Raw genomic sequence first — 17,318 nt, 5'->3', positions numbered from 1 at the left:
GTGCGTTGGAGTCAGTCTATTCGAACCACGTAATTCATTGTGTGTTACGTCAACCGGTGATTTGGCCTTTGACCGATAGTTACCGCGAAAGCGGTGGGTGTGGGGTGTTCTCTTTTACGTTTTTTCACCTTTTTTGCGGGGGGGGGGGGGGGGTCTACTTATGGGAGTAGCCGAATTTGTCGTGTGTCGATTACTACAGCACGTTGCTTGCGGGGTGCAGCTGCTACGTACCTTCCCCACACGATTCTTCAGCATGCCACACAGAATTTCCCGTCACTTCACGTCCCTCGCGAGTCGATTGCGGATGAACGTCGCCTGTACCCCTTTGTTTCACTATAAGTTGGACTTCGGCAATGATGTGCACAACCTGCGCTGTCCCAGCTTTACCATTGAGCATATCCTAATGACCTACCAAAGCGACACGATGGAACGACACACGCTTATGCGTCAACCAGATACCATCGACACCAGACTATTCAGTAGACTATTTCAAGATTCCTTGGGCCTTGGCGCAGTCCCGCATACCAAAGCTGGGCTCTTCTATCGCTTATGGCTTTTCTAACAGCCGCAGGCCTATACGGGACGAACTCCAAGCAATTGCTGTGACACGTTCGCGTGAGTGTTCAAGCTAATTTATCAAGTCATATTACCGCACATGCACTGGGGAAATGACGGAAATACTTGACGATCTACCGCATCCTTCATGCAACTGTTTCTTTTGGCTCGCGTTGACAACATTATGCCAGCACCAATACGTGGGACGCCGCTACCAAGTGACACATGTCGCTATGGGCTCTAAACTTATACTTCTCTAGGATACGCCTTCGTCTTCCCTTCCGCTGAAAGAGAATCCTTACGACGTCCGACGGACGCAGGGATTCTCCAACAGTTTGTGCCTTATGGCTTCGTGCCCCATTCATCTTGTCCGACAACTGTCTGGCGATGATTGTGGGTGGCGTACAAAAAGATGACCACCCTAAATATGCTCATAATGTGCTGCCTTCCGCAAGGAAGCTGTGTATGATGAGGCGTTGGTTTAAACGTTGGTTTAAACATCCCTTGAACGTTCTCTGTCAGAAATGTGGAAGCGAGAACATAAGGTTGGTGCAACATGAACGATGTTAATTCTAGCACACTTCCTGATTTCAGATATGTTCTCTGAAATGCGCATACATTGAAATACATTTTCTCCATTGACGATCACCTCCACACTCTTAAAAATGAACTTCACCGCACAGCACGCTCCTAGCCAACCATTATCTCGAATGATATCGTTATCTGACCGTATCGTACGCCCACAAATCCGGGCAGATAACGATATTGTGACGACGATAACGACGACTCGTGCCACGCGACTCATGTCACATGCATTCGCATTCTGTTCATTAAATCATTGCCATCGCCACGCTGTGCTGCCCGTATCAATATCATTCGAGATTATGATTGGCTAGGAGCATGCTATGCGGCGAAACTCATTTTTAAGAGTGCATACCTTTTCTCAGATTGTTTGTTTGAGGAAATTTATTGAACGTCTGTCAACCCAGGTACACTATTACACTATTTACAATTCATGGCGACGAGAAAATGCCCAAGATACTATGTACATATGACTGCATGAATGTGGTTATATGTACATATGATGGGATTCCATATCATTGATGGAGGCACACCAGCGATACTAACGCACGCACCCTGAATGTTAATGGAAGGGTGGTCGCGCAAACGACGCCGGAAACCCTCCCCTTGTAGTGTGAATAGGTCTTGCTGCCACAGCCGTCGCGCGGTGAGTTTGCGCCCAGGGCAGGGCAAGTCTGAACCCCCTTCTCGCCCGTTGAGGCCAGAAACCCTCTAAACAAAGAACAGAAAACGCCTAATTGCACTGCAGAGATCGTAAATTATCTTCATTTACGCTTTATGCTGTCCAACCAACCTGCCGGGGCCTGCACTTCGACGATGGAAGGGCACTGGGCAGATGATGTTCGTATGCTGCCAAACTAATTGCAAAAAAAAAGGGAAAAAAAAACTAAAATACGACATTTAAAGAGCACGTGGCGGCTGGACTCTACGCAATCACAGTACGGGCGTCTGTCCTGCGAGGTGATGTTCCAAGTCTGAAGGCGGTCCCACGTGGGTTGGATATCCCAAATTTTGTTCTCAGGTGTTGTTTTGTTCTTCGTATCTTCCACACATTCCCAGTAGAAATCTATTTGGAAATCATGTTTGGAAATACTGCGTTGGGTAGCCATTCTGTTCTTTTCTCTCTCCCTCTCTCTCTCTTTCATTCCCGAGTGCCAGTTATGTTTTCTGACCTCGTTATTTCGAAATATTTAATTCCATATTTTTACCTGGCCAGAGTACAATGTCATGCCAAGTAGAAATGCCATATACGATCAAGGCCGGCAATGCAGTGCAGACAGCTGCTGACGCTGCACATCAATGAGGGTGCGTGTGGTTCGGTTGAATGCATCATTTCATGTTCCTTTGAGTCAGCGAATGCTCCGTTCCGGCTCCCAAGCCAAAGCAGAAAAGAAAGCGTTCCATACAATATAGCTCATTTTCTCTCTGTAAGTGCAATTCACTTCTATTTGATTTGTGGGTATTCATGCAGAACAGATACTGTACCACGATCAGCGTTCATTGTGTCACTCTGTCACATTTCTGGCTTTGAGAGTGCATTGTGGAGCGAATACAGCCTTAGGTTTATTTTACTCATTTACTAACTAACTAACTATAGCCTTTTGAAAACGTTTGCTTTGCAAGCGACTAGTTAAATTCGTTGCTTTAAATGTAATTATGTATAAGCGTAAGTTGAAATGCAACTTCAAAATTCAGTAGTGTAACGGTAATTCACGAGTAGTATAAAGAAAATGAGAGTGGAATCCCAAGTTGCATAAGCGGAAATTCGTATTAGTCATTGTTTATTATTGCACTCCAGAACTGGTTAATCTCGACCACATCTGTGATTGATCGATCATGGTGGAGGTCACGTCACTCACGTGGTATTCTGAACTGGCTTTAAAGAGCTATGCAGAAAGAAAGAAGCTGGCTAGATAGTAACAACCAAACTTAGAGTGTTTAGTGTTTAGGCTCCATGTCAATCGAAGTATTCAGGACGAATACATAACCCTTCTTTAGGAATTGACTGATCTACTGACCAAGTGAAGTTTATGTGGCCTTCGCACTTGCCAAGCAAGTTCAATCAATTCGATGTTGATGATGATGGGAAGAAAAAAAAAGGGGTGATGTGAGTCACGACGAAGTCGAACTCGCTACCCCAGGACGTCTACGCACTGAAAATGCAAACAGATGGACGAGTTAAAGTGATGGAGCTCAACATGTAGTTCAAAAACTTCAACCAAGTGAGTGTAAAATGTCGGAATCGCTGCGTTCACGCACAGCAGACATTCAGCGAGTCTTAGAATGTCCATAAGCCTGGTTGTATACGTAGAAAATCTTCAACTGCCCTCAGCGTCTTGTCGGACGATTGAGGACCTAACAGTTTCGCGATGTCGAAGGCTCGGGAGTCTATACGAGACAGGCTCGCCTCTAAAACCCTTCCAGTAACAACGTATTTCCGACACCTGAGAAGGATATGTTCTACGTCCTCTAGAACACCACACTTACTGCAGTTCGGAGAGTCACGCTTGCCCTGTTTGAAGACAAGACGTGCGCTGTATGGTACATTGAGCCGTGGCCTATAGGACAACTTATTTGCTCTGTAGTAAACTGCAATTAGTAAAAAAACTAGAAAGTGATACTATGGGAGCCATTATAACAGCGTAAGTGCCTATTATAGGAGCATCGTCACTCATGTAGTTGTTAGTGGTGGTGGTGGTGGAGGCACGCATGGTCATGCGCGGGTGACAAGCAATAATATATGTACTTATATTCATGAATAAATGCATGCACCATGCATGCTGGTGACATTTCTCGAAATCGCAGCTTAAATTTGTTGCCCTTACAGTCCCCGTGCCACACTGCACGACAAATGCAGTAAGTGTTAATGCCATTTCCGGCTTAATGGGTTCGCAACACTTTATTCGCCTGTATAATGCATACTCTCGCTCCCTCTCTTGTATAGAGTAATACCTTTTATTTGCATAACACTACTTTCGCAGAACACAGGATCATTCTTTAGCCTACACAAGTATATTTTCACGAAAGAGACTTTCGAGTTGTTAGAAATTTTTACCGGCGAAACGAACAGGCGCACAGTGAATTAAATGAATTACACGAATTAAACGCACAATGAGTTTGCGAGTCCGCAACCTGCTTTGAAAGCACCTGGCATTAAAACATATCAATGTCCACACTAAAATCAACATAACATTAATATATCTTTAAACGTTAAATGTGTTTCCAACTAATTACGTTTCATTATTTAGAAGTTGTGTCACAATATATATTACTTCACAATCGGTGACATTTACCTGGCTGTTAATGGCATTTAAATAATGGCATTCGAGATCCGACTGACATTTGAGGATAATATCATTTTTCGTGCTGGTGTGGCACGAGTGTAAGACCATTCTGAATGGAACACTTTCTAACACTTTCTACTTTGTTGCTGTTTCAGGCGTGCGTGGCAGCCCTGATGCCAAGCGGCTGTACGATGACCTCATATCCCGCTACAACAAGCTCGTCCGTCCTGTAGTGAACGACACCGACGCTCTTACTGTCAGGATTAAGCTCAAGCTGTCGCAGCTCATCGAAGTGGTAAGTTCGTTCTGCTCCGAAGAATAATCACTTCCGGGGTGCCATATACTGTGACCTTTCAATAGATTCATTGTTCATCGCAACCTGGAAAGTATGCTGAACTTCATTGACCTGGAAAGCGTTACTGAACAATGGCCCAGGTTTTAGACAATGTCGTAGTAGGTGAGATAATACGAGATAGTCATTAGGCCTTGCAGACCTGCCAACAATACTCTTGCCTGGTACCGTGCGCGGTAACACGAAAGTGCGCGGTAACGCTAGGTGACAGATGATTTGCATTTCACCGTATTGCAGGGTTGCAGGGTGACTGTTAAGTAAGACCCTGTGGAAGCCATGTAGTGCCACATACTTAGAAACCTCACCCGGCAAGGAAAAACAGTTCGGAAAGTTGCCGTTTGAGGAATATTTGCCTCTGAATCGTTTCACTGCTACGGTCATCCAGAATGCAGCTGAAGTTCGCTCAGTCTCAATAGCAAAGGGCTGTGTTTCCGTACAGCATCGGGCTGTGTAACTCATGGCAAGCCATGTCACTCAATTGTACGGGGGTAGTTTCATTTTAAATCGAACAACGGATGAAAGTCGTATTTTTTAATTCGCCCAGAAAAAATATATGTTAGAGGGCAGCTCAAACGAAGCAAATCGCACCACGTGCGACGCTCGTGCGTGGCGTAGTTTCCGCGAGGAAGAGGAGGAAAGTCAGAGGCTGCTTGAGCGCACTTCCTTCTGGACCGACTTTAACGACATCTAGCACCGCTAAAATAGCACCGGCATAAAATTCCCAGGAACTGGAGGTTTTTTTGTGATTATAGGCTGCACCATAGACACTGTTGACAGCCACCCACAAGATTCTGAGAGCCACAAATTTTCTGTTAAAAAATGCCAGACTTGGCGTAAACGTTCAAAAAGGCCAAACTTTGTTACCAATTTCCTTCATGACGGAACGTCTGAGGACATCGAGCCTAGTGCCATTCGATACGACGTTGGAAGACCTTTCGTGCTGTGTAAAGTTCATTTTTCTCAGTCCAGTGCTTTCTGTGTTATTAGCTTGAGAATCGCACATGGTAGGCGAAAATTGCCAATGTTGCATCTCAATTTTCTCAAAAATGCCATCTTCGATTTCTTTGATTATTTTTGAAAAGGTGGCGTCATGCCTCTACTTTAGACGCCAAGTGAGACAATCTTTTATTTTTACCCGAGAGACGCGCAGCGATTTTTTTTTTGTCAGGCAGGGTCCACGAGGCTGCGGCCCTGCGCGCCCCACCTACGAGCACGCACCTTCACCCTCTTCTTTGCAACAGGTCTCCCGCTGACGAAGAAATGAATGACCACACTGTGTGAGCTTGTTGTAGTGTCCCCAGAGCATCACTTTACGTTTACCCAATGGTCTCCCAGTTCCGTCAGGCTCATTCAGACCGTGGGAGAGTACATGAGTTGCCCGTGCGCTCTTGACGAGAAGCCCCAGTACTCGAACATACCGACAAAGTAGTGAGAAGAAACGAAGCGCTTCGTAAAGGTCTTTATCCAGTGGTAACATCGTAGCTTTTGTTTCAGGTTGCCACCAGTCCCCCAAGCAGTGTGAAAGTCACATCCTTTTCTATGGTAAAAAAAACGTTGTGGAAGTTTCGAAAAACGTAAAATGTTACCCTTGCGAGACCCCTCCAGGTGATGGATGCAACCATTGGATTAGCATTATCCGATAGGTTTAGATGTGACCTTCCACATGATATAAAGTGACTGGGTTCAAGCGCATGGATGCCAGAAGAATTATTGAAGACCACACCGAAGGTTTAAGGTACCTACGGCTACCGAAAACGAGGTATTTTAGTTGTGCGTTGTTCTTGTCGGAAATTTTGATTCCCACGGTGGCACTGACACAGCTCGTGGAGGGCGAACGTGTTATACTTGAGAGCAGCAACATACTGTCATCGGTCTTACGGGCCTTGTATATAGTACTCGTCGGGGTTCCGAAGTAACGCTACGGGGCATAAAACTAATTAAAGCATGCACAGCTTCGGAACTATCACTGATTGCGCCCAAGCTCAGAGACGGCTGCAACCAGGCGGCCACAAATTTGTATTCTCACGTGTTGTAACTTTCTGTCCCCTGTGGCCGTAGTTCTGCCTTCCTAATATTAACTCGCACGACAGCCTCATAGCGTGCGTATGTGCATTGCCTCAAGCACATGTGCGGGAGAATAGTGAATATCCGCACGTGCATACGCACACGTCGTGCGTGCGACTCCCATGAAAGTGTGTAATAGCAAGTTCAAGGCGCCCACGAAAGTATTGCCCTGCAAAGGAAAAAATAAACATACGTACCATAAGTGCAAAATAAGTACAGAATGCAACATCTGGGCAATAAATTACAATGCAAAGACTACGAAGCAAACCGCGCTCGTAAACATACGAGGACCGCCTTTGTGTGGAAAAATCGCTCCACGGAAAGGTAGCCCAGCGTCTCAATCAAAAAGAGAAAGGGTACCTACCTTACCAGCAGCGCAAAGTACAGGCATAATTCTGCCCCTGTGAAATAAATCGTGAAAAATATTCTGACGTTTTAGAAATGACCGAACATGCAAAATTTTCGCGTACCACTCGTGGTTTTGCGATACTAGGCGGACGAAAAATGCGCTTGAACCCAGTCACTTTATATCATGTGAAAGGTCCTGTAAAGCTTTCGGATGATACTAATCAAGTGGTGGCAGCCATCATCTGCATGGGTCTCGCAATGGGCACATTTTACGTTTTTCGAAACTTCCACAACGTTCTTTTACCAATAAAAAGGATGTGAATTTCACACTGCCTGGGGTACTGGCGGCAACCTGAAACAAAAGCTACGATGTTACCACTGGATAAAGATCTTTACGAAGCACTTCGTTTCTTCTCACTACTTTGTCGGTATGTTCGCGACTGGGGCTTCTCGTCAAGGGCGCACAGGCAACTCATGTACTCTCCCACGGTTTGAATGAGCCTGGCGGAACTGGGAGACCATTGGGTAAACGTAAAGTAATGCTCTGGGGTTACTACAATAAGCTCGTGATGTGCGGTCATTGAGTACTCCGTCAGCGGGAGACCTGTAGCAAAGGAGAGGTTGAAGGTCGCGTGCTCGTGGATGGGGCACGCAAGGTTGCAGTCTCGTGGACCATGCCTGACCAAAAAATGGCTGCGCGTCTCTCAGGTAAAAATAAAAGATTGTCTCACATGGAGTCTAAAGTAGAGACATGACGCCACCTTTTCAAAAATAATCAAGGCGGTACAAGGAAATCGAAGATGGCATTTTTGAGAAAATTGAGATGCAACATTGGCAATTTTCGCCTACCATGTGCGATTCTCAAGCTAATAACACAGAAAGCGCTGGACTGAGAAAAGTGAACTTGATACAGCACGAAAGTTCTTTCAACGTCCTATCGAATGGCACTAAGCTCGATGTCCTCAGACGTTCCGTCATGAAGCAAATTGGTAACAAAGTTTGGCCTTTTTGAACGTTTACGCCAAGTTTGGCATTTTTTAACAGAAAATCTGTGGCCCTCAGAATTCTGTGGATGGCTGTCGACAGTGTCTATGGTGCAGCCTACAATCACAAAAACACTCCAGTTCCTAGGCAGAAAATCAGCGGTGCTAGATCCAGTCAAAGTCGGTCCAGAAGAAAGCGCGCTCAAGCAGCCTCAGACTTTCCTTCTCTCCCACGCGGAAACTACTCCACGCACGAGCGTCGCACGTGGCGCGATTTGCGTCGTTTGAGCTGTCACCTAACATATATTTTTTCTAGGCGAATTAAAAAATACGACTTTCACACGTTGTTCGATTTAAAATGAAACTACCCACGGGTGTACCAAGCGGGGACGCCAATATTCTATGTGTGTGTGTGCACCAACCACGGAGTTGGAACATTTTTGCTTTCGATATAGAGACACGCGTCAATGTGATATATGCAAGTAGTACTGTTATGTTGGGAGAGAAAAATCATGAGAGTTAGCAACCTGGACCCTGTTGCGGTTCGGGGGTCCGTGCGGTCTAGTGCTGGAGGTAGTCAGGCAGGGGTCCGTCTTCAACAATAACGGATGTTTATTTACATGTTCAGCATCTCAAGAACAGACAAACAAGCCATCATGGCCTCGCTCTTTTAAAGCAAATTCACAGGGCGAGAGAGTCACGTGTTAACCTTGTCCAGCCAATCCGCTGACCGGTCCCAGTCAGGCAACGGTCACTCCAGACGTCTCGAGATCGCCAGACGCACCTGTTTGAGATCTCGAAGAGTGGCTTTCTGGGAGATGAATAGGGAGCTTATCCCTAGGTGACCTTCTTAGATGCCCGAAGGGAACGAGGAAGAAAGATGAAAGATGAAAGTCACTGAAAAGGTTAGCCAGCCAGGAAGACTGAGTCGATTCACTAACGTGTTGACTGCTCATCACAACCCAGACGGTTGGCACCACATAATGAAGGGCTTAACCAGAAGTAGCCTTGGTGTCCCCTTTTGGAGTACGTGTCGCGCAGCTGTTGTCTTTGTCTCAGGAGACGATCACTTGACTGGGCCAGTCGCAACAACCCCTGGACCCTGTGCCGTTGACCCCTGAGTCCTTCGCGAATGTTTCCCGCTTATCGGCGGGGCGGCGCGTGTGCGGAGGGTTGTCCGCGAGGTTATAACATGCATGGACATGCAAAGAGGAGTCATACACAAAAAGTACAAGTTGAAATATATTTATTAAAGCCAATTAAAATGCCAATCAAGTTCAAATATATTTATTAAAGTCAATAGTGCCGGAAATTGTGCCAATTGTAATGCCAATAGTGCTGCCAATTGTGACGACAATCAGGTGAAGGAGAAAAACTTAGCTGAAAAACCTTCACCACCTGAAACAGAAGAAACAAAATACAACACAGTACATGTAAAGAATATACATAGTTTATTCGCTATTAATATTTCAAGTCACCAGATTCTGAAAGAAAACATAATATCAACATACATCGCATTGCTTACCAATTTTTCAATCCGCCACTTGCCAAAAAGACACGGCGCACGCGCACATCCCCCGCTCCCTCGTGCTTCCCGCCGGGTTTCGAACTGGCTGGAAAACAAACGGCATTTCGCCGCTGCTCCAAGCTTTTACGGCTGTACGAATTATTATGTGCAGGGCAAGAAGTTGCGTTTTTTTTAGGTTTCCGTGCGATATGATATGTCCTCAAAAACCCGAATCGTGGGTTCGGGCTATGAAAAGACAGGAAGAATTGCGAGACATGACAGCATTTCCAGCCGTCCAGGAAACAAACGAATTTGCCCAAAGCTTTTCGCAAGCTTCCTAACACAAGATTAGTACTCGATACGACTGCAGTCACAATCCCCAGAGGCACAGAGACAAACCTTTTCGCGTTATCAACACTACAACACATATAAATCAGTTGTTGACTGTGACCCAGAAGGTTACATCAGCCTTGTTTCCCGTCTTTGGAGTGGGTCCATATCTGATATGGACATAATGCAGAGTAGAGGATTGTTAGGTCGCCTCGAAGCTGGTGATGCCATATTGGTAGATAAGAGCTCCAATGTTTCGTGTCTCCCCCAAGGAATTGAAGTGTATAGTCCACTATAAGTAGGGTGAGAGGAGAAGCCCAAATAATCAAGAGGAGTGTTCAAAGTACAAGAGAAATTGCTAGTGCAAGAGTGCATGTTGAACGCGTGATCCGACGTGTGAAAGAATTACAGATTCTTGATCGGGCCTTTCCCATCAGCATGGTGGACATTGCTGAGCAGATATTTTATGTATGCTGTTACCTTAGTAATTTCGAAATATCCTTAATAAATGAGGCCTAACACGACACAGGGAAGGAATTAAACAGACACAGAGTGTATGGGGCCGGTTGGTACATATCCTACAGCAAGGCCTAGGAGAAGGAATTAAACAACTGTGCATGTATTATCGTATTATCATAATGTAACCTGTAAAGTTACCCTATGATGAACAAAGTAATGAGCCAGTCATCATTGAGAACAGCATCCAGGAAAATGTTTGTAGCACTAACTGCATTTACTACATTCATTATAAGCACTGACTACACACATTATATACATTCTGTACATACATTATATTCTCACACTATACATTACTACATATTAAGACTATACGAATAAGACTAAGACATTAAGGCTATATATATATTATACTCATTCACTATATGCGCTACAAGCTACAATATATACATTCATTTCGCACTTCACGACTGGAACCTTCTTAGACGGAGCTTCAACTCCCTGATACTGTCTACGACATAGTACCCTTTTATATACTTTTTGTGTGGGCCAAGGCTCCCAGGCGGCGAATGCGTTTGGTTAGAACTTGGATGAGAGCATGCTAAAAAAAATACTGTCCACCCGAACTCCAAGAACGGAAACGGGATGCCATCCTCCTCGATCATGGGCAGAAATTCTCTCTCTCCTCGATCAGAACGACAAACACCCAAAGAAACAGTCAACAAGACGGCAAGAAACAAACGGCGATATTTCAAGAGCGTTCTAACCGAACACTCTCGGACGAAGGGAGCGCTATAGTTCCTTCCGCGTCCAACAGACGGCGCCAGTCTTTCCGCAAGCGGTGGATTACGCAGCCCCGCACCAACGACCTGAAAGATGACTTATTATTATAGGAAACTACATTCGCATTCAATAATTCATTCAATACTGCGGCCACACTGTATAAAGACACATTTTAATATCAACAATCACACTTCCATTATATCAACAATAATCTGAAAGAAAATCTCCTTTATTATCATATTCTACTTTCAATAATACATAAAATACTGAGGTTACATTGGATAACCTGAAAAAGGTACATTTTAATATCAACAACCATACTTTAATCCATGGAAGCCCATGGGACATGAATGACAAGAATGACACGAACACAAGAGGAAATAAAATCTATAACACTACATTTAATCAAAGAAGATATTCTTATTCAATACAATTACAATCAAAATTACAAGTTTTATTCTAAAATGTCTAATATTCCTATACGTGACCACCATAGTGGAGCTTTAATTACAAGTTCTGATAGTTGTATGTAATTAATTGTGAACAGCAGAGACCCCAGAAGACCTTGGGACACGAACGACAAGAACGACATGAACACAAGAGGAAATAAAATCTATAACACCACATTTAATCAAAGAAGTTATTCCTAATCAAAACAACAGATGAGGAGAATAATCTATCATTTTAACTATAATAAAAGCATCCTCGTGACATAATATAATCGAACACTATATAATTTTCATTCTAACAGGCACTACAAACCTTACTTTGTTTTATGAATCCAACACAGAAAATAGATATGATAAAAATGAACTTCACCACATAGCACGATCCTAGCCAACAACCAGCTCTAATAATATCTGCACTGATTTGTTGAAGACGGGAGGCGTACGCCTGTTTTGTGACAGTTATGAACATTTCGAGCACAATAGGGAAGATAAGTCGGTTATTCCAACAATACGCGACTTTTAATTAATCAGTTTCTTATAAAGTGAATAGCATAGACATAAGGAAATAATGAGAAACATCATAATCAACAACTAGCATTAATAGAGAGCCACACCTGCAGCTCCTAGCAAATCACGTAAACAAGAACACAACAGAGGTACACTCTAAGCGGCGCCACGTAAACAACAATAGAGGAAAATAATCTATCATTGAACCATCATAAAATCATCTTCGTGACTTAATCTAATCGAGCACTATACAATTTTCATTCTAACGAACGATACAAACCTTACTTTGACAGAGACATCCAACTCATGGGTTCAGTACGATATGTGAAGATCTCGGTTTTTCTTCAAAGCCGGGAGACACATTATCTCTCTGTCTATGCGGCCAAAGTTCTGCGCATGCTTTATCACTCAAAGGGTTGAGGGCTATATTCCCAAGCAGCACAGTGTACTGAAAGTCGAGTGCAATATGGGTGGAGGGTATGTGTCTTATCAATGTTCCTGAGTTTCAAGAGTCTGTTCAAAGTCTTCCACGTACCCGTCCACCCCTATTGCACTCGACTTTCAGTACATTGCGCTGCTCGGGATTCCTTCCTCAAGCAAACCGGGCGCTCGCGAGGTCAGATAAGATACTAGAAAGACGATATATTTTATTGTGCAGCGCAAATAGAGGGCCGTTCAAGTCAAACCGGGACTTTCTGTCTCCTGACTGTACAAATCGGTTGCGCTACTTCTTTTTCGTCATTTTCACACGCGACAGCCCTCCGCATTCACCACGTGGTGGTCCAAAGTTTGTGCAAAACAGAAGGCACGTGCTGGACAAGATGGCCGACAACGAGGTGAGCGCGCACATCGAACCGCGAATTGTCATGAAGTTTCTTGGGAATGAAATCGTAAAGTCATCTGAAATTCACAGAAGACTTCAGGCTCAGTGTGGCCACGATACACCTAGCCGCAGCGAAGCGTTTGGGTGGTGCAAACGGTTCCGAGACGGCCGTAAATCAATGCAGGACGACCCCGCTCGGGGCGGCTCAGAGCCCAGTGTCAGAGTTCCTGAGAACGTCGAACTTGTGGAGCGCCTGATCCTCAAGGACCGAAGGATAGCATGTCTCAATATCAATAGTGCATACAGTGCGATCAATGGTGCATATTACTGCCAGGTTATCAGGGATGTGCGTAGAGCGCTGAAGCAAAAGCGGCCGGGCCTCATCACCAAAGGAGTCCTCCTCCTACAGGACAATGCACGCCCGCATACCGCGCATCTCACGACACGCACCTTACAGGAACTTGGCTGGGAGTTTCTGCCACATCCCCCTTACAGTCCAGACCTCGCCCCCGCGATTTCCATCTCTTCGGGCCACTGAAGGCGTTCCTTGGGGGTCGCCACTTCAGCTGCGACGATGAGATCAACAATGCAGTCCGATCATGGCTGCTACGCGCCGGTAAGGATTTCTACGCTGCTGGCATCCAAGCCCTCGTGAAACGCTGGGACAAGTGCACTAGTGCAGCTGGAGATTACGTTGGAAAATAAAACTAATTTCTCGCCTATAAGTTCATTTTACTTTTTGCGAAAAATGAAAAGTCCCGGTTTGACTTGAACACCCCTCGTAGATGTCGGTATTATTCGCGGGGGTCACTATCTTTTCGCACCCTTTCCTTGAAACGGAAGGCTTTCGTCAAAGTGGATGACATAGTCGGCTAAGTTTGTACTGAGAGGCGATATTTTTATTCAACATGTAGAGAAAGTCCAAATTATTCAATGATAGCAATACTCAATCAAAAACAATGAGAAACAAATTTAATCATTTTTGTAATAACTTTAAAGTTCTATATAGATGAACCTGGGGCTATATTCCTTCTTCCAGCAAACAGGGCGCTTTCGAGGTCAGATAAGATAGTACAAAGGCGATATATTTTATTGTGCAGCGCAAATAGATGCTGATATTATTCGCGGGGATCACGATCTTTTCTCATCCTTTCCTTGAAACGGAAGTCTTTCGTCAAACTGGGGGGAGGGGGGGATATAGGTTTATTGCAAAACAAAACAGAAAAAAACACGTCAAACTGGATGACATAGTCGGCTAAGTTTGTACAGAGGCAATATTTTTTTATTGAGGATGTAGAGAAAGTCCAAATTATTAAATGATAGCAACAATACTCAATCAATCAAAAACGAGAAAGAAGTTTAATTACATCAATTTCTCTAATATCTTGCAACAGAAAGTTCTATATAGATGAACCACACAGAAAAATCAAATGTGAAACACAACTGAGAAATATGAGGCATTCCCAACTCAGAAATTATTTTTACTGATGTCAATGGAGTGATCAATTGAAACAAATACAAGACAATAATTATTTCAGGCAGTAACTTTCTAAGCAAGCGAGAAATATTTAAAAGTTTTCCTATACAGGAAATCGACAGACACAATTAATACGTCATGTATACATAATGCCCAACTCATAGAATATCATTCGAACCTGAAACAAAACAAGAATTAATTCAGACAAATCATTTCTAAGCAAGCAGCGTGAATACACCACAGAATCTGAACAGAAACTTGTAATTTCAATGTATAAACAAGATCAACTAGTGGGTTCAAGAGATAAAGTGAGTGATGGATGAAAGCCGACGACACCAACATCAAAGGGAGGGTTCTAGCATGGTCTTGTACATAGAGTCATTGGAAGCACATATTTTTTCTTGCTCATCACATCTTTTTGTAAATCAATATCCATAATTCTCATGGCAGGTGGATATTAATAACATTCTAAACAAAAAAAAAAAATCAATAAAATGAGCATAGATATGCTTTTAATTAAGCATAGACGCGCACTTGAAAACAGAAGAGACAATTGCTCTACATTGAAGAGATGGACAGATTTTGTACTCGCTACCATAAGTCATGGGAAGATGTGATAAAAAACAGCTTCGAAAAAGAAGAGCCGCGAAACGATTCCATTATCGATGCATTTTGATACGTCCTAGACATGGTCCTATTCGGAGATATGGTACAAACTACAGAATTGAAGGTGCAAGAATTTATATGCCGCATCTACAATACTTATAAAAATGTCTGCACATCAACGTCAGAAGGGCCACTGGGATTGATGGCGGTGTTTTTGAGGTTTGCTAACGAAGAATTGGAATACACTAGACCAGATGTAATTGTAATCATTGCAATGAGCATTGCATTCATCAAGAAAGCAGCGAGATCAAATTATCATATACAAGCGGTCTATATCGCACGATTCATTACGGATTTGTTGACATTACACATATCTGAGATGGAAAGTACATAACATCTTATCACATGATATGTTCAACTACCACGGCAACGCAATTATTTTCTTCTACCAGTTCTCGCAACGATGTCGAATGAGCAAAAGTTCAATATTGTCGTGCAAGGTCCGATGTATCATCACTTATTGAAACTCAACGAACATATCAACTGCGGTGGACCACCGGACGATTTTCATCTAATACTGTCTTGTACGCCATTCAATAATCTTCATACAAAGAAAGGAAACATCAATAAGAGATTGTGCAAGTTCATCGCAACAAAGTGCAAGTTACTCAAGCGATACAAATGCGGCGACAACGTATCGATTGCATTAATCAACGCTGGATTCAAGGGACCGATAATAAGAAATCATTATGTAATACGTTCTGAATTCATCAATCATGAGAACAAACGAAAACTTCAGAGATTGGAATAGGACGATTGTAATTTATCGGAATAAACAAGCATGTAACTGAAATAATAAATGTAATCTTTGTCATCAATATAATGAATTCTACGCATCACAATGAAAAACACTCTGCATTTAGCATGGCTAGACTGAGAACAGTGATCGCTAAGGAAACGAATATTCCACACTGTGTGTAAGAGTTCTCATATGGAATCAGAGCTGACCATCAAATAGGTTTTACCTGACTGCGTTCTGTACAAGTTCAAAACCCGAAGTATAGAATTGCCGGAAAAGGATCGGTCATTGAAATTTAGAGGCATACATCAGTCTATGATTACAAAAAAGGATCACTAATCTTTTGTGAAAACTTATCATATTTCATGAATAAAATTCCACAATGCATGTATATTTCTCAAACAGTTGGACTAGCCCTCTTATGCATGAGCAAAAGACAAATGTGTAATTCAAAGTGTACCTATAACGTCTTTTGACAATATATGTTGAAAAGAATCTATTATCAAATGCCGCGATGCCAATGGATGATTTTACAAGCATGATATGCAGGCGAACATTTTTACAGGTCTACATTTCTAATCACGTAATCTTCGTAACACACGGCACACAAACGTATATTGCCACGAATCATCATCGCGAAACTTCCAGGGCAGGCACGAAACGGTACATCTCATCCCAGCGCATGCTGAAGAAGAAGCAAGAAGCTTCCAGACACATCGCCTGCTCTCTGGCAAACGCACGTGCTGTTTCTAGACTTTTCGGCGCGACGCTTAAATGCTTGTGCGCTCCAAGCTGGAGCATTCATTCTTTGGACTCACTTGTATTCAGAGAGCTATCACTCTTGTGTTTTGCTACCAAGTAGTCTAATAAACCGTTCGCTGTTTATTCGACGACTCGCCGACCCATTTCGCTTCGTGACATTTCTGGTGGAGGTGCGGGGCATTCCTTGTCCAACGGCTTGGAAGACCAACTGCGACAAAGCAGAAGGCAGCTTGGTCTGCCTGCAGAATTCGGTCCATTAGAACCCCTAAACGCAAGAAGAAGATGACTGCGGAGACCAGTGCCCAAGTGGCGCAACCTGTTGCCACGCCCATAGCCCCTGCACGGTCGCCGAAGACATTCAGCGGGGAGTATTACGACGACGTGGACGATTGGGTCGACCACTATGAGCGGATCGCCAAGTTCAACAACTGGAGTGACGACCAGAAGCTCGTGAACGTCTATTTCTCCCTGGAAGGCACCGCGAAGACATGGTTCGAGAACCGGGAGACTTCGCTCACGTCCGGGGACGTCTTCAAAAGCAAACTCCGCGAGGCGTTCGCTTTTCAGCAACGAGCTGAACGCGCTGAACATCTGCTCCAGAGACGGATCCAGCTGCCAAACGAAAGCGTTACAGGCTTCGTCGAAGATGTG

At 43.8% G+C, this 17,318-nt stretch overlaps 1 protein-coding gene across 1 annotated transcript in view; it reads left to right on the top strand.

The window, feature by feature from the left end:
- The window catches only part of LOC135385688 (acetylcholine receptor subunit alpha-like), a 341,733-nt gene that overhangs the window by 227,245 nt on the left and 97,170 nt on the right, over positions 1 to 17,318 (top strand). The window contains exon 2 of the mRNA XM_064615150.1: positions 4,577 to 4,716. Within this exon, the coding sequence (XP_064471220.1) occupies positions 4,577 to 4,716 (140 nt within the window). The remainder of the gene's footprint in view (positions 1 to 4,576; positions 4,717 to 17,318) is intronic.

This window comes from Ornithodoros turicata, chromosome 2 (assembly GCF_037126465.1).
Source record: "Ornithodoros turicata isolate Travis chromosome 2, ASM3712646v1, whole genome shotgun sequence".
Taxonomy (NCBI): Eukaryota; Metazoa; Arthropoda; class Arachnida; order Ixodida; family Argasidae; genus Ornithodoros; species Ornithodoros turicata.
This window is presented reverse-complemented; position numbering and strand designations above follow the sequence as displayed.